The sequence below is a fragment of the Halyomorpha halys genome, unplaced genomic scaffold (assembly GCF_000696795.3).
Source record: "Halyomorpha halys isolate HHAL.00 unplaced genomic scaffold, Hhal_1.1 Scaffold543.1, whole genome shotgun sequence".
Lineage (NCBI taxonomy): Eukaryota > Metazoa > Arthropoda > Insecta > Hemiptera > Pentatomidae > Halyomorpha > Halyomorpha halys.
This window is the reverse complement of record NW_027114701.1, coordinates 384,100-405,134: the sequence shown is the minus strand read 5'-3', so window position 1 is coordinate 405,134 and position 21,035 is coordinate 384,100. Positions and strand designations below refer to the sequence as shown.

The window sequence follows — 21,035 nt, the reverse complement described above, 5'->3', positions numbered from 1 at the left end:
TATTATTGGATTGGTGATTTTTTAACCTAATTTCAGTAACTTCTATTTTAGAAAAAAAGAAAATGCACTTTACAGATCCGAAATCGGACCATCCGTTCAAGAATAAATAGAAAAGTAAATTATACAGCGTCCCAGGAAGGGTACATTTAGCCTTAAAGGAAAGATGGTTTCGAGAGATTTTAAAAAAATTTTGTTTAAATTCAAGCAGTAAAGTTAATAGACCAGTACACTATAAAATTGTTAATTCAGATTAGAGATACATTACATTTATAAATTGATGGCAATTATCAGCGTTGATGTGATAAGTATAATTACGAAGGGTCGATATGATCGTAAACGTCGACATAGTCCAAGAATCCTATTCAAAAATTTGTTATTTCACCCCAATTTTTTATTACTTTAATGAAAACTTTATACAGTTAAGAATCACAATTAATGACCGCCAACCACAGTTAGGGGGATAAGAAATGGTGGCTGTTCCCAAGAATACAAAAAAGTCATTTTTGATTAATTTTAAGTACAAAATAAAATGTGATTAATTTCCTTTCAGAAAATTGTTCAGTTTTTACCGAAACTATACAAGAGATACAGTAAATTTCAAGTAAGTATTTATGATGCAGCCTCCCTTAAGTTTATTATATTCCAGAAAAACCCAAACTTCGCCCATTTTTCGTTTGGAGCTCCGAATTTTTACAAACTATACGTTCTTTCCAAACGTCGAGAAATCATAATTTTGGTAAATCTCATAGAAACTATTACTACAAAGATAAACGTCATAAATTACTTTTTAGCATTCAAATTACTTTAATTTGAGTGCTGACTGACATATGTACGTCTAATGGTTCCTGTTGATATAGTTTTTCATTATACAAAATATTTGCCTGAACAACTTGAAATAAAATTTTTGTGAATTTATTTTTCCAAGTGCCATGAAACCTCCTACCCCTACATTAAACTAGCTTTAATTATTGTGCTAACATACATCTTTACATCTAATGGTTCCGAAATACAGTTTTCCAAAAATAAATTCGTTAACTACTGATTTTTTGTTATGAAATGTTGCTTTTGAAAAAAGTGTATCTTGGAACTACAGAAGGTAAACAAATTTATTAGAGCTTATATTTTAGCAGATTTAGTCTACTACAAATGATGTACCTCAGTACATTAATTTGTTGTTTTAGTGTTGTTGGTATTTTCAAGGTATGGAGCTCCAAGTGAATAATGTTTTTTTTTTTTAACGATTTGAAACTGACGTATTTTTTTTTTTTTTTTTATTTTATTTTATTATAGTTTTTTGCATCATGAATTTTGACTAGTAGCTATATATAGTTTTGATTAAGGTTAAAAAAATTGGCGTGAAATAAGTGTTTTTTCCGGGGCTCTTGGTCTAATGGGAGAATGGTTTTATGCCTGATCTTATAGAATCGGATATTGAGGTATTTCACCAATAGTTGTTGATTTTATCATTATTTAACCTCCGCTAAAGTTATTATTTTAATTGAAGTTCATTTCCCGTGATATTATTTTTTCATTTCATTGAAAGATTACTAACTTTATTAAATACTGAATGAACCCATTTTGTATTCAAGGCCAAAGTAGACTGAATCGAATTTATTATAAATTAATATATAGGAAGATGGTCAGGGTTGCAGTCTATAGTGAAACAAAAATAGTTTACAACTAGTTGTAAACTATTTTTGTTTCACTATTGACCGCAACCCTGACCATCTTCCTATATATCAATTTTTACGGTCAACTATATATACATATATACAATATTATAAATTAACTTCTGTTGTTAGCAATAATGATAAATATATTTTCTTACGGCGCACTTGTATTGTTTAATGTCTATTATTTATAAAAACTTTTCTTCTATATACGATGCAAATATGTTTTTTTAATCACTTCAATCATGTTAATACTTTTATATTTTAATCTTATTCAGATATTTATCTAGTAAAAAACTTATTTACTTCAAATTGAGCTGTCTGAAATCGGAGCGCATCCTTTATTGAAATGTCTCTATCCTTTATAAGATAATAATACCTACCGAACCTTCTGAATAAATAGTTAATAATTAACCCCGATCTCAGGCTTCAAAGTGTTGCAAAATAAATAAATATTTATTTATTTAATACCAGATCGGCCTGGTGCGCCTTACATGGTTAATGTAAGGGGTACTTTTTTTTTTAAACAATTGATTATGGGGAAAGACACCCCTAGCTATATACAACGTTATAAATAAAAAAAAAGGATAAAATAATAATTCTTAATAAAAGATAAAAGTAAAGTTAATAACAAAAACAATGCCATTATGGATTTAACAAAATAAATAATTGACTTGAAGTTAATTTAAGAAAAAGATGAAGAGAGAAAAAAAATTAAAATAAAATAAAATTTTAGAGTGACAATGACAGAAATGGTATATTTAGAACTTCTGATAGGATGTCGTGCAGCAGTCTGGACTTTAGTCTTCGGGTTGTGGTTGGGTTTCCCTAGTTGTTGATTTCGTAAAGTAGTGTGTTATACAATAAGTCTCAGGATACTGAGGATGCCCTGAAATTTTTGGAGCTTCTTCTCTGCTGTGGCCAATTTTTTTTATCCTCACCACACCCATTAATAATAGAGTTGTCATCGGGAATGAAAAGGCAGACTAGCTATTAAGACAGGTCAAGTCGTAACATCATCAACCTACAAAGATGTTATTTCTTGGATCAAAGAAATTGGATGGTAAGAGTGGCAAGACGAATGGTTCATCACGAGAGACAACAAGTTAAGAATGATCCAAGAGACAGTGAAACATCCAACCAGAAACTTTAATCTGCTACAGGGAGAAGATGTATTAACCCGTCTTCGGATAGGCCATATTCGACTCACTCACGGTCATCTCATGAAAAAAGAAAATGCACCGATGTGTCGCTACTGCGGAAACGATCTCACCGTTTGACACATTATCACTGAATGTATTGCTCACGAACCATACCGGCCCTATTAAGATTTACAGGAGATGTTAAGAGAAGATCCCACAACAATAACAAAACTTTTTCACTTTTTAAAAATAATTAATATCTATGATCACACGTAGTCCAACTCTAATTTCAGCATGTATAAATGTATGCATAATTTAATATAGTAATTTACTCACTACGTCAATTCTAATTATAACTTTGTAAAATGTAAATTGTAATTATAAATTTGTAACTTTCTCACTTTGTAATTGTAACTTTGTAAACATGTCAATTGTAATTTACTAACGTTGTAAATCCAGTGTGAATGGCCCTATGGTCGAAACAACTAAGTAAATAATAGTTTTGTATATTAGTAATTTGAGGCGGAAAGAAAAGATGTTAGCAGGTTTCACAAACTATTGATGACCTACTAGAAATTAACTGATAAATAACTGTAATACAAATCGAGTATAAAATAGTTTAAATAAAGAAAATAGTATAATATTATAACAATAAATAATGATGATTTATTTTACTTACTTTACATTAATTCTTAGTTGTTTCTTTTACTATTATTTAATTCATTTTTGTGCCTACGTTTATGATGTCGGTATGTATGGTATAATTGAGTACTTACAGTCTTAATACTTATTGCCCCCGAGTGTGTCAGATTGTATTATTTTAATAAAAGTTTTAAACAAAAAATGTAAAATACAAAATATAAATAATTTATTGGAAACATATAGTATTATATTTTTTATTTTACAATATAATTCATTTTAAATTATATTTAAGCCTTAAAATATTGTAAGAGGATGTTAGAACGTTGAAGTCTACAGGGCAAGGGGCTCGCTAGTGGACCAGAGTACCTCCCAACCCTAATAGCACTTTTTTACAAAGACCTGTTCACCCTTCCTCTAACACCAGAGGGGTTCTTACTACACCCCTCTTTCTATTCACGCTATTGAAAAAAAAATGGTCAAGGGTATTGCGAAAAAATCCATCCCTGCAGCATTTCATGCTCGATTGGACAGAATAATTGGTTTCCATGGTAAAAATCAATATAATCACTGCCATATACTTCGGTTTTGGGAAAAACTTTTTAAAAAAGTAATTTTGTTTTCCAACGGTGTACGACATAATTCGTAACCGAAATAATAAGTTATAGTATTCATTCGACGCTTAATTTAATGTTGTTTATTTAATTTCTAGTACTATATCTTTTTCACTATTATCCACTGTCGCTCGAAGAATTAGGTATGTGTTAGAACCGCTAGAAATTCGTTTCTGTATTAAGTATGATTGAAACTAATTGTTATAGTTATTTGCACATATGTTCTAAGTGCTGGTCCTTATACATCGGACTCCTGTACTGCTTACAAGACTGGGAATTTTCTCATATTTTACTAATATATGCCGCGTAACCTTCCATAGGGATTGCTCCTTCAGGTCTAAATGCATAATTTTTTATTTTTAAAATATACTAATTCGTCCTGGTACTTTTTATTTATCTGTCAATTTTGTAGAATATCACATAATATTGTATTGACATATATGTGCTATATGATATTACGTTATCAAAATTGTTTATAGATTAATGGGTTTTGCTTACATTGATCAGTATAATAATTCCAAACATTTTGAATTTTTTCCACAAATATTTTGTTGATTCGATATTCTTGTTTCATTTTTTCATAACAATTCCTTACAGATTTTAACACTGGTTGAAATTTGAAACACTGTGTACGAATGAGTGACTCACGCTGTGTTTCAATCTGAAATACGACTGCAATTTCAACCAAATGTTGGTTAACAATAAATAGGTTTTTTTTTACTATTTTGATACCTTCATTGAACGCCACTTGGACTATCTTCCTATAATATAATCTTATTCTAATTTAATAAATAAACTAAATAATCAAAATATAACAAACAAATCTATTCCTGGATTTTTATGTACAGTGTTAATAACGATTATAATTGATGACAAAAGAAGTGGTTTTATATTTAAATTATTTAAAAATTATTCTGAAAATGGAAGGTAATACTCCGAAACGCTAAAGAGTGTGTGATATTTTAACTAATACAGAAAAATGATGAAGGTAGTTTAGATGGACATATTGGACATTACCTTCGATTAGGTATGGTAGTTCACCCTATACCCCCACCCTCCGCAATGGACCATGGTTGAGTGAACTCCTCGCACCTGTGTCCATGAATAATGTGCGACATAAAAAACTGAGTATATAAAACAACCCTTTATGTTTTAGTATAAACTACATATTACTTTAAAAAATACATATAGCTCCTCTGCTTTCGTCTTTAAAACTGAAGATTGGTAATTAAAATATATCCAAGTGCTTTTAAGAACAATTGGTAAAATATTCATTTGGCAGATCATTGATATACTATATAAATTATAGTTACTTTTGTTGTTTTAGAAATGCATTTTGTTTTGTTTTTTTTTAATATAATTATTCCCTACTTGTACGTAATATGTAAAAGACCCTCTCACACAACCTATAATTCTGATAATACTTCGTTTTATCAGAATTTTCAAGTACGATTGTATTTAATATTTCACTATAATATCAATACCCAGTTTCTTCATGATCTTGATTCTGAAGGACGTCTTTTCTTTTCTTTCTTTTTTATGTAAATATTGAATTGTTGAAATAAATAAAATAAATAAGTGAATACAAAAAAAAAAAAAAAAACTTATGTTGTCATTATATCATTATTACCTTATATTATATCGTAAATTATCTTTCGGACACAAAGGATGATAGAGCCGTTGAATCAAACAAACAAACTAAAACAATACATCTATTTAAATTGATTAATTTTTATTAATGATATTGACCTGAGCAATTATCTAACTAAATAAAATTGATTGAAGTTTCAAATTGTGGTTTTAATCGATCATTTTAACATGGTGTCCACCTTCTCTGGAATTGCTTCAAGCTCCAAGAAATTTCATTCCATTCAATTTGGGCTGGTGAAGCTATTTGCGATGTTGACATCATGACCTAACTTCTAAAACAGAATAACTAATAGTATCGCTTCTGAATGTAAAACAGTTAGTTATTCAGTTGAAGAAAATAAGAATTAATCAGTATTTTCTTCATTAGATTCTCTTCGACAAATTAATTTTAAAATCTTCATAGTATATCAGTATAAGGTTGATCAGTCAGAATTACTTATGTATACCAATGCATATATTAAAAGAAACAAAAGAAGTGGTTTTCTTTCATGTATTAGTTTATATATATATTTTTATCTATTTTAGGTTCTTATATATACAATACTTTAAAAACAAATTGTTTTCGATACCCTGTCTCATACCCATCCTTCACTATATATATCTCCACCATAATATATAGCTCTTAGTATAAGCTTTTAATGACAATAAAGAAACTTATATAATGAGAAAAATATTTTTTAAGTCCTGTCCTCATAATTAAAATAAGTATATGCAGTTTGATTTAAAAGTTAATTTATAACCTATATAAGTAAAAACAGGTCAGTCCAGGTTGAATATATATTACCTGCTGAAGGTAGAGAAATAACACCCGTCATACCTTTCTCTGTCGTAAGCAGTCTAAATATAGCCTACTGATTCCCTACTAATGACTCTATGACAATTACGTTTACTCAACAACTTTCGTAACTATTACTTTCTTTTTGTGGCAAAAGAAAACTGCCAATCAGTAATTTTATTTCCGATTTTCCTATTATACATCGATGGCTTGCTTCACAGTGGAGTCTAAGTACATTTCCACTAACTTTACAAACAATACAACTGAAGGTTCTCTCTTTTATGAAAATTACCCACTAGAACTGATCCTCAAAGGTAAAAATGTAAAATCGAATCCTACCAGTGACACAGTAAGATGAGTTGACAAAGTAAGTTTTCGCAGTTTGCCACAAAAAGAAAGTAATATTTACGAAAGTTGTTGAGTAAACGTAATTGTCATAGAGTCATTAGTAGGGAATCAGTTGGCTATATTGAGACTGTTTACGACAGAGAAAGGTTTGACGAGCGTTATTTCTCTACCTTCAGCAGGTAATATATATTCAACCTGGACTGACCTGTTTTTACTGATATAGGTTATAACCTGGAACCACTGTATCAACATCAAACTAACTCAAACCTACGCAAGGCTAGATATCATATCCTGAACATAAAATCCAAATTAAAACCAGAAACAGCTGTTCTTATTTTTAAAACAATTCTTAGGCCACTGTTGATGTATGGCTGTGAAGTCTGGGTAGCGGCATCCTTTACGAAAAGGAAAAAATTACAATCTTTTCGAAATAAAGCCGTAAGAATTGCAGTGGATGCTCCTTAGTTTGTATAAACAGCCAATTGCATCAGGAATTACAAATAGAGACAATAGAAGATTATATCAAAAATGGTCCATGAAGTTCCACTCCCAGTTACAGTTAAAGGAGCAGTGACCTACAACTTGGGAAACCCAACCACAACCCGAAGACTGAAGCCCAAGCTGCTGTTGGACACCCTGTAATAAGTTCTATATTTATCAGTTCTGTTATTGGCACTCTAAAATTCTATTTTTTTCTCTATATCTTTTTCCTAAATTAACTTCATTTTTTCCCCCGATTAGAAGCCAATTATTTATTTTGTTAGTTAAATCCATAAATCTCATTGTTTTTGTAATTAACTTTACTTTTATCTTATTTTTTTAAATTTATAACATTGTATATAGTTAGGAGGGGTTATCTTTTGTATTAAACTATCCCTCCCCACACAATTGTAAAAAATAAATAAATGTACCTCTTACATTTACCATGTAAGGCCCACCAGCCCGATCTGGTATTTAATAAATTAATAAAATTTTGGAAAATTAAAACTTTTCAATTAATTTTCTTTAAAGATAGAAACTTTAATTTTAGTTTTAGTAAAGCTATGTTCTTAGCTCCACTATGAACTAAGCCATTGATATTATAATAATTAATTATATAACTTTAGAGTGAGTATTTAATATCGTTTGAACTTCAAGTTTTTAATTCATTTTTCATTCTTGGCATTCAATGTTGTTTCAATTATAATAAATAGTTGTCTAGATTATAAAGTTATGATAAGAGATGTCAACTAACGAACTACCATTCATACAAATTCGGAGGTCCTCCCCAGATTAAGCGTTTGATCCATATCGTATGTCGCCGGTTTGCTTTAGTAGTGGTACGTCTCTCTCTCAAAAAAAAAAAATAATTATAATATTTTGAACTGAATATATTTTAATGACTGAGGTCGAATCGAGAAAGTCTAATTGTCCTTATAGTACTGCCTACTCTACAAATTACTCAAAAATAAAACACAAATTAAAGAAAATGTTTTATTATTTTGTAAGATGTGTCTCGATTAAGACAATGCAGCGATATTTGTTTTTTATTTTTAAAAAGATATGAAATGGCTAGATTTCGAGTAATGATTTTTTTTTTTTCAAAGCATGGATAAATTCAAAAATGTCAATTATTTAATAAGCTAGGCAATTGAATTTGGGACGAGGAATAAATGAATAATTTTTCTCAGAACTTCCAATTTTTAATGTTCGGCTTTTCTCCTAGATCTATTTGTCTTAACCATAAAATCTGAGCGTCCATTTTTGGTTTTACTGTCATTCCGACTGACCGTGTTTTTTTTTTATTCCTGTAATTTTGTTCTGTAAGTTGTTCTTCACATCTGAATCGTTGTCGGTATAGAAGTGAAAAATAAAAGACACAAAATTCTGTTCTAAAAATGGAATTAAAAAAAGTTTGGACACGCCCATTTGTTGATTCCTTAACCGCTCCTCTCCTTCGCTTCTCGACAAACTGTCACTTTTCTTGCGGCCATAGTACAAGTTTGTTAAATTGTTAAATCTGTCCGGAACAACTTCATATTTTTCCACAGCGATCATTATTTTCCACTTTAGGGATAAAGATTTAATTATTATTATTTCCCCCTTTTTTTTCTTTGATTAGATCTATTTATCCAAAGATTCTTATTCAGAATGTTACACCTTACATGTCTATCTCTTTTTTTACTTTCACTTACCTATACATGGAATATATAATTAAGGGAAATAATATAGTAAGGGAGTAATTTTAAGAGAAAGAATTGTGATCATGAAAAATTTCGAATTCAAGGTTTCGACGGAAATACATGTTTTGAGATCATTTATGTCCTAGGGTCGTCCGTAGCTCAGGAAGTATAGATAGGTCTTGGCAAACTGAGAACTGCGGCGGCTCCGGTTCGAATCCAGCCAAGTAAGTTTTTATTTCTGTGGTAGTCCCACGAAATGAAAACTTGACCTCTCATCATGGTAGTACAATAGGGTGGTAAGCTGTAGATATCCCCCCCCCCTCGTATGTCAGAAATGACTAGGCAGTGGGGCCATATAAAAATGTCCTTTGAGTCCAAAAAACTGGGTCTCGTAAAATGTGTTTGCGTGCTCGTGTGTGGGCGTCTGTGAACAGCTTAGCTAAGAACTAAACTGAAATTACATAGTTAAGGCGGTGCCTGAGACGTGACAACAACTTTTTCGATAAAATCGACTGACCTGAAGTCCCATCTAGTTGAATCGATTTTTCACATAGTCTCGATTTTCTTGAAAACGACTTTAACGATTTTGATTAAACTCGCGTTGTCAATGTATAATTAAATAGTCTTTAATATCAGTTTGTCTTATCCTCATTGATATAGTCCTACAGGGCTTTAATGATGAATTTTTAAATATTCCTTTAAATATAAAAATATTAAGACGAAATAAGAATTGAGAAAGGCAATGGCACCTTAGTTAATTGTATGAGAAGCCTACGGAATGATGTCGCCCACGTCACCTTAATCTTAATGAACCTGAATTGGTGACCAACGCCGACTTCTCGAATCATCTTGGATATTTATTCACTTCCAAGAAATCTGTCTTATCTAAAAGTTCAAGGGGGAAACATATATGAGCATTTGGTTGAAGTAATCAGTTAAATTTGTGCTATGTCAACTGTAATAAACCTATTCGTTCTTAATATATAAAATTTTGACTTGCGAGATACTTTAGAAACTGAAAATTGTTTATGGATTTGATTCGTTCTTGTCCCATTCAAAGATTAATTGTGTTACATCATACATATAATTTGTTTAAACAGCTGGTTGGCGTAATATGAGTTGCTGATTCGTGTTAATTGACGTGTTATGGTGGTTGTCACATATCAATATTCAAGTGACCCAACCTGTTAAAATAAAACCAAACCATAGGTGACTTTGGGTCGGTAACTTGTTTAAAATATTACCCCAGTACGAAAGTGGATCATCAATTGTAAACAAACAACTCTGTGGAAGATGAAAATAGGTTTAGTTGACTTGGAGAAATTGTTTGTCAAAAGCTAACTCCATTTGTCACAACCAGGAGTCAGAAGCTTGTATACTTGGGTCAAACATGCCAGTCGTACATTTCCCAGTTGTTTTAGCTCGCATTTTTTAGAGTCGATTTCATTGGTGGATATATCCAGTCTAATTTTGCGTTCTCATCTCCTGAAAGTATCAGACTTAAGTTTATCAAACCATTAAAAGTAATATAAAAATCCACAGTTTTCAGAATGTTGGGAATTTGAAACAATGTCTGTAATCATCTAGAAAATAAAAAATAAAACAATGAAAACTAAAAAAAAGTATAAAAAGAATTATATTGCTACTTAAATACTTAGATTAGTGGAGCCCAGAATATTATGGACTTTCTCAATAAATTGAAATTGATTCCGGAAATAACGCATAAAAGTAAACAAAAGATACCTATCCATGCAAACAAGTCTGGGGATGGGATTGAAAACTCAAGAAATAAATTAAATGAAAATATTTGGCAACCATTTAAGTCTAACATACCTCAATATTTTTAGTATAAAAAAACCAAATCACGAAGTTAATAACAAATAAGAGAGAGAGAAATACTTTATTTATTTATGCTGCCTAAATATATCAGGTTGCTATCTCACACAGCATACTTATCAATCCGTAATCGGATATATATAAATTACACATACATGGTGTAATCAGAAAAAAAGAGATACAATATTAAGATATAATAAACAATTTTTTTTCCCCTACAGTTTCCTTTTACAATCAATTTTGGTCTGTACAACAAATACAAATGTTTCAATTCATTCCTATTTTTCTTTCTCATTTCTGCACCTCCAATTTCACCCATTCACAATTTTTTATTTCACCCGATCAACAAATTCGCTTTCCGGAATTCAACCTCCTAGATCCTCTTCACTTATTATAATTGATAGGTATCAATACTTCACAAACAAGTTTGGTTTTTATCTGGAGCATGATTCATATTAGTCATAAACCTCAGTTATATGCAGAACACTCATGAAAAATACTAACGATTAAAAATTTTTTTTTTTAATGCATTCTTAAATATGACATTACAGATTCCTCATCAAATTATATATTTAAATCTTTTATTTTTTCATTGGTCCAGTTTTTTTATTGTCTCCATACTTACATTTTATTTATGTCATCACATTTAATTTTTCTTCTACAGAAACTTGCTGAAAGATGGAAAATAAATATATTCATATATAATAATTAAAAGATTAACAATTACTAAATATGTGTAATATAGTTTCTAGTGTAATCAGACTGTGATTATTTTACTGGTTATAATAATATTAATTTATTGACATATATAATATATTTTATAATATGCCTCTTAAAGATATTACATTTTTATATATTTATTGTATTATATATTCAAAAAATGTTAATAATTTTTATTGTTATCTTTTTTACAGCAAAAATATGGACTTTCTACATAATATTTTATGCCTGTTTGGCCGCACTCTTTGCTCTTTGCATGTTGATTCTCTATTACACACTGGACCCAAGGATCCCCAAGTATAGGCTTGAAGATTCACTTATTGGAACCAGTCCTGGTGAATATTTTTATGTTTATCTTTGGAATATTATATAAGTCTGATGTATGTGCAATTAATTTTATACCAGTTGAACTGACAGCTTGAATTTTTAACAGTATTTATAGTTTTAGAAACACTTCATGTTGTATTTTAAGGATTGTCTATATGAAAAATCATTCACCGGAAAAGTTTTTCTCTTCAGGAAAATCTAGGGTCATCATTCCTAGACCCTTTCATATTTTGTGACCAATGAAATTAAAAAAAAGGAACATGAAATCAAAGAATGTTCTGAAATATAACAGATATTTCTTCTGATATCTTTCTCTTCATTCATTATTTAAATTAACCAGAATCTGTTAGCTGAATTTTTTTTTTTATGTTTTGTTTTGATTCTTAAATAGCAATCCCTAACTGCAGTAAGATTTTCAGTACCAGGCCAGTATAGTTTCACCTAAAAGAGAAACCCTCCCCTGACAGTGGAAATTTTTAAATTAATGATCCTATGAGATGTTCTTAATGATAAACATGAGATGTTCTTATAGAGAAGTAAAGAAATCATTAATGTTTGAACTATCACAGTGGAACTATTCTGATTTTAATGTGATTATTGTTTAGGAATTGTGTGGAGCATAGGGGGAGATTTGTCAAATTAATGTTAACTAATAAAAGATTTATATATATAAATAGTTGACCATATTATTTAAAATATGAAAAAGATGGTCAGAGTTGCGGTCAAAAAAGAACAAAATAGTTTTCAACTTCATCTTCTTCATATAATAAAAGATTTAATTCTAAATCTGTTTTTAACTACAATTTTAATGTAATTATACCTGGAGTAGATTATATACATATGGGTTGAGGATTAATAGGAAAGCTGGACTTAGACTATAGAAATGAAAGATATATATTTCACAAATGATAGAAGAACTGCCCTTAAGCTTTATTGTCTGTCTTGTTCGTTTATCAAAATATACTGGATGTATGCATTGTTGTCAAATAGTGTTTGAATTAACTATTCCCACTATAAATTTCTTTCAGTTAAGCATTTGCTTAACTACAAACAGTATGTACTTAGAATCCAGTTTTTTAATTTAGATATTAATTTATACTTTGATACATAGTATTTGTGCATAAATTATTTTGTTTCTAATATTAAACATTAACCTTTATAAATATTTCAGGAATGGGATTCAGACCAATGCCGAACGACTCAAACAGTTTGAGCACTCTCATTTGGTACAGAGGAACAGGAAAGGATGATTATAAGTATTGGGTTGACTCTATACAAAAATTCCTTGAAGGTGAATGATCTCATTAATTTGTCTTAATATTAAATTTAAAGTTCAAATTTTAAAATTTATGAATTTAACATTTTTGCTATATATCCCTATTTATTAATGGATTCATTTATTACCTAGTTATTTTTCTATTTCAATATTAATAAATATTTTTTAACCAAAAACACTCTTAAATTTAATGAAAATTAATTGCTCAAATAAAGGTCGACCATGAATAAAACTCTACCCTCCATTTTGGAAATAAAATTCAAGAACAAATGTGAAAGAATTAAAATTAAACAACCAAGAAAAAATAAAAATTTAACAAACATACCTCAAAAAGAAATGAATATAGTTAAATTTGGTGCTAAATTGATGATAGCATTATAATATAATAAAAATGTTTTGACTAGGTTTTGAAATTGAAACCTACCTTTTTTGTTTCTTTTTCAACTTACTAATTACATCAATATCCTCAATTCTTGATTCAAATTACCCTTTATGTTAGCTGTTCTTCTGTTGTGATTTCATACAACCTTGGTTTTCCTTCTCAACTCTCAGTTTAAACATACCATTTTCCTTGAAAGTATCGTATCTGATCTCGTTTTAAAATCCTTTTTTATGGCAATTTCTTTCCCTAAAATGTGAGATCATAAGAGAATATAGTTAGTTAGGCTTCCATCACGAAACTAAAAACAAAAATAAACTATGAAGTGACTTAAAAACCCTGAGTGTGGTCGAATTCAGATATTCGTAGGTCAAATCTGAATGCAAGTCAATCTCAAACATAAGTTGAACCCCATTTTACCGGAGACAAATTTTGAAAAAACGTTGACCTGTATTAGGGCAAATATGATAATCATAATTTTATGTACGTATGATAGTTTTTTCTATTTTCAGATTATAGGAAACCAGGTTCAACTCCAGGCCGTGGTGCAAACATCCAGTCTTGTGATTTTGATATTCCAGTAGCACCTGGCAAAGTTTGTGGTGTTGATGTTAAGTCTTGGTATCCTTGTACCTTTGAAAACTTTTATAGTTACCATTATCAAGCTCCCTGTATTTTTATAAAGCTGAATCGAGTAAGTATTTGCTATTTTCTAGAAAAAATATATAATTCTTAAATCATAAATGTCTCTCTATTATATTAAAAGTTTTTAGTGATCACCTTGTAAGATTTTATTTTACATATAAGGTAGAATAATGGAAATGGGTAGTAAAAACTTGAGTTTAATTGATAAAGAACACATTTTGTGAAACAGTTCAATAATTTATAGAATGGGAGATGATCCACCATTAGGTGGACAGGGTACCCCCTACTAATTAATGATTTTATTTTTAACAATATCATTTAATTCTAGTAACAAAATATTAATAATTAATAAGGTAAATTAAGTATTAATAAGCTAAATATTCCCATAATTTTTACAAAAGAAAAAATTTCTCTTTTTTTTAGCTAGATAAATATTTATTTTATCTATTAAAAATAACTATAAATTTTCTTCAATACTTTGAGGAAGAAAACAGATGTTTAGAGACAATTATTACTACAAAAACTTGTAACAATTGTAAAATAAAAAATACATGTTTGCTATAATTTAAAAAAGAATTTCTCTAGAGCTGTGGTTTCCAATTAGTGGTCCATAGGGGATAGGTTGCAATTGTGTTTGGAAACACATATTTTGTGATGGCTTATTGTTAAAACAGTAATATCTTTACCTTTCCTGATGTGTTAGCATGAAGGGTGTCCCATTTCTTATTGATTTTAAGATTTTCCAGGTTTAATCTGATCTGGATAAAATATACAAGTTCTGATAATTTATGTTCTACGCATTCTGAGAATTAAGTGGTTTTATTTTATTTTTTTAATAAAAATAAATTTAATTGGTATTATAATAAGAATCCACAAAAAGTCATCAAAAACTAGGCAATTTATCTTGAACAAAACTGGAAGTATAGTTTAAGGTTGATTTCAAAATAAAGTTTTACTAGAAACTTTATTTTATGTTATTATGAGCTAGCCATTACCTATTTCTAAAGTTTATTCTAAATTGATTCTTAAATTTAGGGGAGGTGGTTCTTTAAAATAGGGAAGGTTAACTGAACAATATTTTTAAAAAGTAACTAGCAACCCAAAAATGTAATTAAGTGAGAACTCTATACTCTTGGGTGTTTACATTATTAATTTTTTACAGGTGTATGGATGGAAACCAGAATATTACAATGACGTTGAAGCTTTACCTGATGAAATGCCAACTACCTTGAAGGAATTTATTAGAGGCGAGGCCAATAAATCCGAAAATTATGTAAGAATAGGATTACTTCATTTAAAGATGTTTACTCTTCAATGATATTTAACTGTATTTGTTTTATTAATGACTTTACCATGAATATTTATAAATTCTCTGATTTGTGAATAATTTTTTTTTTGCCCTTAAACATTAAATTAACTATTCTTCCATTTCAGTTAAAAACTGTCTGGGTAAGCTGTGAAGGAGAAAGCCCAGCAGATGTTGAAAACCTAGGCCCTGTACATTACCTCCCGAGGCAAGGATTTCCTGGGTTTTATTTTCCATATGAAAACTCTGAAGGTTATCTTAGCCCACTAGTTGCTGTTCATCTTCAAAGACCTAAGAGTGAGTATATTTCTGTTTTTAACATGAACTTAATGTGCTTCTATGGAGTCAAGAACCCCAGATTTTTATTGTTTTACCGCATTGTAGCAATAAAACTTTACTACCTTATCATTTTAGCCTTTAGTATCTGACAAATTATATATTGAATGATTGAAATATGACTTTAGAATGATATAGTAATATTATTTTACCAATTCCTATGCTATTTCGAATTCTAATATGTTATCTCTGCTGCATCTTAATTACAGCTAAATAGAGGAAGCTTTTAAAAAAAATCTTTTTTTTTTATTTTTTGTATTGTCTAGGTTTTTAATATATTACATATTTAATGTAGAAAAATTATTACACATATTTATCAGTCTTCTCTTCCCCAAGTTCGCCAATTTGTCACTTCGTCAATTCCTATATTGGAAAAAAATATGTTTAAGCTATCCACTGGAAAGTTCTTTATTAATGTTTGTTTTTATACCAGAAAAATAAAGTATTTGTTAACATTTATTTTACAACATAAACTTTTGAGTTTCTGACTAAACTTTAAACATATACCACAATATATATATACTTAATGTTATGAATATATATTTAATCAATCAGTGAAAGTAGCATGTAGGGAAACATTTAGAACCCTTTAAGGTGAATAAAGGTTTTGAGAAATTACCTCTGACCATTTCTCTATACAGCAACTACTTTCTCTGTAACTCCTAATCAGGAGATTCTGCCTCTTGTATTTTATAAGAGTTTTAATGCAGGCGTATTTTTTTCCTAAATTACTTACAATATATGATTAATGTTTAGGGATTGTGGATTGTAACAAAACCAGACAAAATAACTTTAAAAAATAAACCATCAAGTTTTGATTTATACCCTGTGGTTCAGCCCAAATATGTGAGCCAACCTCAGGCAGACAGGTAGTATGTAACACAAAATACTTCTCAGGAACTGAGTACCAATCCTTTATCGTTCGTCTGTCATCTATAATTTTTGTTTATATTTCAAAATACAGTCATAATCTTTATATACATATTAATTTTATTAATTTGAACATAATTTGATTTCAGCTGGGATACTTATTAACATTGAATGCAGAGCCTGGGCAAAGAATATAATTCACAATCGTAAAGAAAGGCGAGGAAGTGTCCATTTTGAGCTGATGATTGATTAAGGTGCATTAAATGTGCTTGTCTTCACCTTAAACCAATGAATATACTGATAAAAGAAAAATGGGATGAATGATCTGAAATATAAAAGAAAAAAAAATAGTGAAATGAATAATCTGAATGATACCAAATTTTATATGATTAGTTCTATTTGTTTTATGTGTAAATGTAGAAGAAACAAATATTACTGTTACTCTTCTTCAAATCATGACATATATTGAACCTCAATGAATGTGTTGTAATTGTATTTGAATATTATAGTATTTATTTCAATATATGTACTTATTTTTAAACATTTGCGTCCTTAGATGATATTTGATATATTTATCTGCCACTTTATGAAGCTTAATTTATAATTTTTATTTGTGAGGATCAACATTCATGTTTTATTTGTAAATTAATGTTTAAAAGTATTTATAAAATAAATCAAATGAGTAGTATTGAATATTTTTTAGAGATATAACCTCAAGTTTTTTCTATTTTATTTTTTTGAGGTCCATTCCTTACACATTTTGTATCAAATTAAGTTGGAGAGTATTTTTGTTTTATAGTTAGTTTATTTTTTATATTATTTGTAAACTTAAATTATTTAGCTCATTATTAATTTTAATATATTGTTTGCTTAGTACCATTCCCAAACATTATTAGCTTTAAGAAAATTTTTCACGATTTTTTTATATTTTCATCTTTCTTATTTCACCATGTTAAGTTCTTTTATTTTTTTTTTTATTTTAGTTGCCATTAGGTATTATATTACTGATGTATGTACAAACTTATATTTTTAACATTAAGATCTGATAAAATTGTGTTCAATTTGTTGTTGAATAAAATATTATTTCTTATTGATTATTTTATTATAATTTATTTAAATATTTGTTTATTTTTTACTTCTTGTAAAATAAAATCATGTTAATCAATAGAAATATTTTAATATAAAATAATTGGAGAAGTTAGTCGGGGGGTGCGGTCAGCAAAGAACAACATAAATAAACAAAACCATATTTATTTATTTTATGCCGATGTGTAAATAAATAAATATGGTTTTGTTTATTTATGTTGTTCTTTGCTGACCGCACCCCCCCCGACAAACTTCTCCAATCATTAATCTACAGTCAACTATCTACACCTCTTTAATATAAAATAATTTTTGTAATAAAAAAAGAAATAATAATTTACTGGCTACATCAATAGAGCTAGTCTATTTTTAAACATAAAAAGCACATTGCTTTTATAATCCTCTGTTGCTAAATCTCTCCAACACAGGCAAATACAAATTTCAATTATTTCACTTTTCTACTTGTCCATTCAATGGGTGGAGGTTGTTGTAGATGGAAAAAATGGGATAGTTAAAGTTGATTCCTGGACTTTTTTTTTATTACTTAGGACAGGGTTTGTCAACCAGCGCCCGCCTTGTACAGTTTTCAGGCCCGTGAGATTCATCACACCTTTACAAAATATATTTATTTTATAACAGCTATACTATTGTTGAAAACCAATGCATTAAAAAAATATATATATTTGTGTATCCATAAATTCAAAAATTAACTGTCGAAATTAAGACAAAAAATTAACTTAGATTTAAAAACAATATTCTTGCAAATATTGCCTGTTTCGTTTTTGGATTCAGAGGAAAAATTCATTATGTAAATAATAATAACTCATAATGTTTCAATTTTTCCCTCCAAAAAAAATGTCCGTAGTGGGTCTAAATCTAATATAGAAATATATAATTTTATATGTGACCTGTAGAGTTATGAAGCATTTCTAAAGAGGCCTGCAAGATCATTTGGGTTGGCCACTCCTGACTTAAAAGTAAACATACCATATGTTCTGGTATTTTAGGGAAGAATCAAAGATAAGAGAGGTCATGTTTATTGTTTCTAACTTGAAAATGATTGGTCATGACTCCCTAACATTTTATGTGATAAATTGAAAATCATTAAATTTCTTATAAAAATGTATCTATTTTTTTTTTAGTATCTGTTATAATTTAAGAAATATATGCTCGTCAAAGTTACAATTTCATGTTATGGGTTATGGTAGAACCATAATATCTGATAAAAAACAATTGTGGCTCTTTTTTTTGGATGATCCTTGAACTATTCATCCACAGATTTAAAAAAATCACTTATCACAAAGCCTTAAAAAAAAAAAAAAACCTGTAAATGATTTTACAATTGTATATTAAAATAATTAATAAAGATGTATGTCTTGGAAATCGCTCAGTAGAGTCTCCTCCCTATTTCTAATGAGTTGGTAGGAACTTAATTACTCAGATATTGAGATTTAAGAATATATTTTATTATTTTCTTTTTAATAAATTTGATTAATCATTTTAGAAAGATACTAATGCTCATGGTGAAGCGAAAGTAGTAGGCAATTTTCATATTAATCCCTGACTTATTATCTAATTTGGGTCAAAGTGGAGTGCCATTTTAGAAATATAGCTGTGCCCAGAATGATACCTCCATGTATGTCTAAGGGAAAGTAGTTGATGAGGTCCAATAAAATTAATATGGAACCAACTATATACAAACCATACAATTCCGATCAATCAGATTTAACTGTGAATGCATATTTTTAGTAATAAGGGTATTTTTTTTTTTCATTTCCATAATGAATACAAAGCTTCCCTCCTACTCTCAGATATTGATATTAAGATAATCTGTGTCTTATGAGCCAAATCTGAAAACAATAGGTCCTTGGATATAAGAGGCAGACAGATTTTCGGAGGATGAGGCAGATGAATTTTTAGTATCATAAAAGCTCAATTATTTAGGACAAAGGAGGGTTATAATTTTTAATTGGTCGATAAGAGAGGTTTATTATTTTAAAAAATACATTATTGTCTTTATGTAGTCAAATTTTTGTTAATCAGTTGTAAAACCATTAATACTTTTATTAATGCTTTATTAGTTAAGGTTAAATAACATAAAATGTTCTTACTATAGTGAGACCAAAGAACAAAAACACACAACAAAGGCTTCCCAACTACCAACTGGGCAAAGAGTTACTTGCTGTCACAGATGGTATGTGATCAAAAATCAATATATTCCCAGTTTGCCAGAGAGCAACATGTATACAGTATAAAATGAATTTTACACCTCACTTTAACATAAAAACAATTATAATAAAAGATACACTTTTGAAAACTACAGATAAAATAATTACACGATAATATTTATTCATTTTGTCAAAAAATATAAATATTCATCAAAAGGAAATATACATTTTTAGCGAGTTCATAATTTTCAAATATATTAAAAAAGTTCACTATTCTTTACATAGTTTTAGAGAGCCAAAATTCAATCATTTAATGTTTGTTATTCTTTATTTACAGATATAGTTTTATTATACACAATCTAGGCCCTATATAAGATCAGATACATAATATCCTGTGCAATGTTATATGCCCCGCACTAGAGTAATCCTGTTCAGAGCAAACAAGAGTGATTGAAAACTGGTCGGAAGAAAATTAAATGATTACAAATACCCAGAAGACATTCATCCATCCATAAGCAAACGTAATTATCTGGAACTAGTACTGGGTAATAAAATGACGTGAAAAACAGAATTGAATCTGCCGCAGTGAAGTTCAGGCTACAACTGGTGATAGGAGTAAAAGCCATAAGGTGGTAAGTTACTCACCGACGTTTTAAGAACTGCATATATGTTATATGGAAGGACCATACTGGAGTATGGGTCTGTAATCATGGTGACAGCCCTGGGTCAGTATACAATCTTGAGGTGTCTTGATTTAGTTCAAAATTAGGCAATGAGGATCATTATCGGTGCTGAAAAATCAACCTTCATATTAGCCACGCAGATTGAGGCAGAACTAGAGTCCTAAGACAGGACAAAAAAATAATGCCCTTCTCCTATGAACGCATTCTTAGAAACGCCAATGATTAGTGGGGAAATAATAGTAATACAATTATAGGACTAAAATCACAAGTGTCTATCGTCCATGTGATGAAATAAATCATCTCGAACCTAGGTCTAAACTTAAAAATAGGAGAGCCTCTTCCAGACCTATATAAACATGACTTGGAAGTCCCTGTTTACGATTCCTTTGTACAAGATCATGTCCTT

At 29.3% G+C, this 21,035-nt stretch overlaps 1 protein-coding gene and 1 long non-coding RNA gene across 2 annotated transcripts in view; one reads left to right on the top strand and one right to left on the bottom strand.

Moving 5' to 3' along the window:
- LOC106684112 (sodium/potassium-transporting ATPase subunit beta-2) overlaps positions 1–16,986 on the top strand; it is a 46,879-nt gene extending 29,893 nt beyond the window's left edge. Inside the window, exons 2-7 of the mRNA XM_014426001.3 lie at positions 11,751–11,891; positions 13,055–13,174; positions 14,051–14,232; positions 15,346–15,456; positions 15,618–15,786; positions 16,845–16,986. Coding sequence (XP_014281487.1) covers positions 11,751–11,891; positions 13,055–13,174; positions 14,051–14,232; positions 15,346–15,456; positions 15,618–15,786; positions 16,845–16,948 — 827 coding nt within the window. The 3' untranslated portion in view covers positions 16,949–16,986. The remainder of the gene's footprint in view (positions 1–11,750; positions 11,892–13,054; positions 13,175–14,050; positions 14,233–15,345; positions 15,457–15,617; positions 15,787–16,844) is intronic.
- Positions 16,755–19,969, bottom strand: LOC136796866 (uncharacterized). Its single transcript, XR_010844647.1, has 2 exons — positions 19,890–19,969; positions 16,755–17,020 (listed from the first exon to the last, which is right to left on the bottom strand). It is a non-coding gene; the product is annotated as an uncharacterized lncRNA (long non-coding RNA).
- Positions 19,970–21,035: the final 1,066 nt, after the last annotated feature.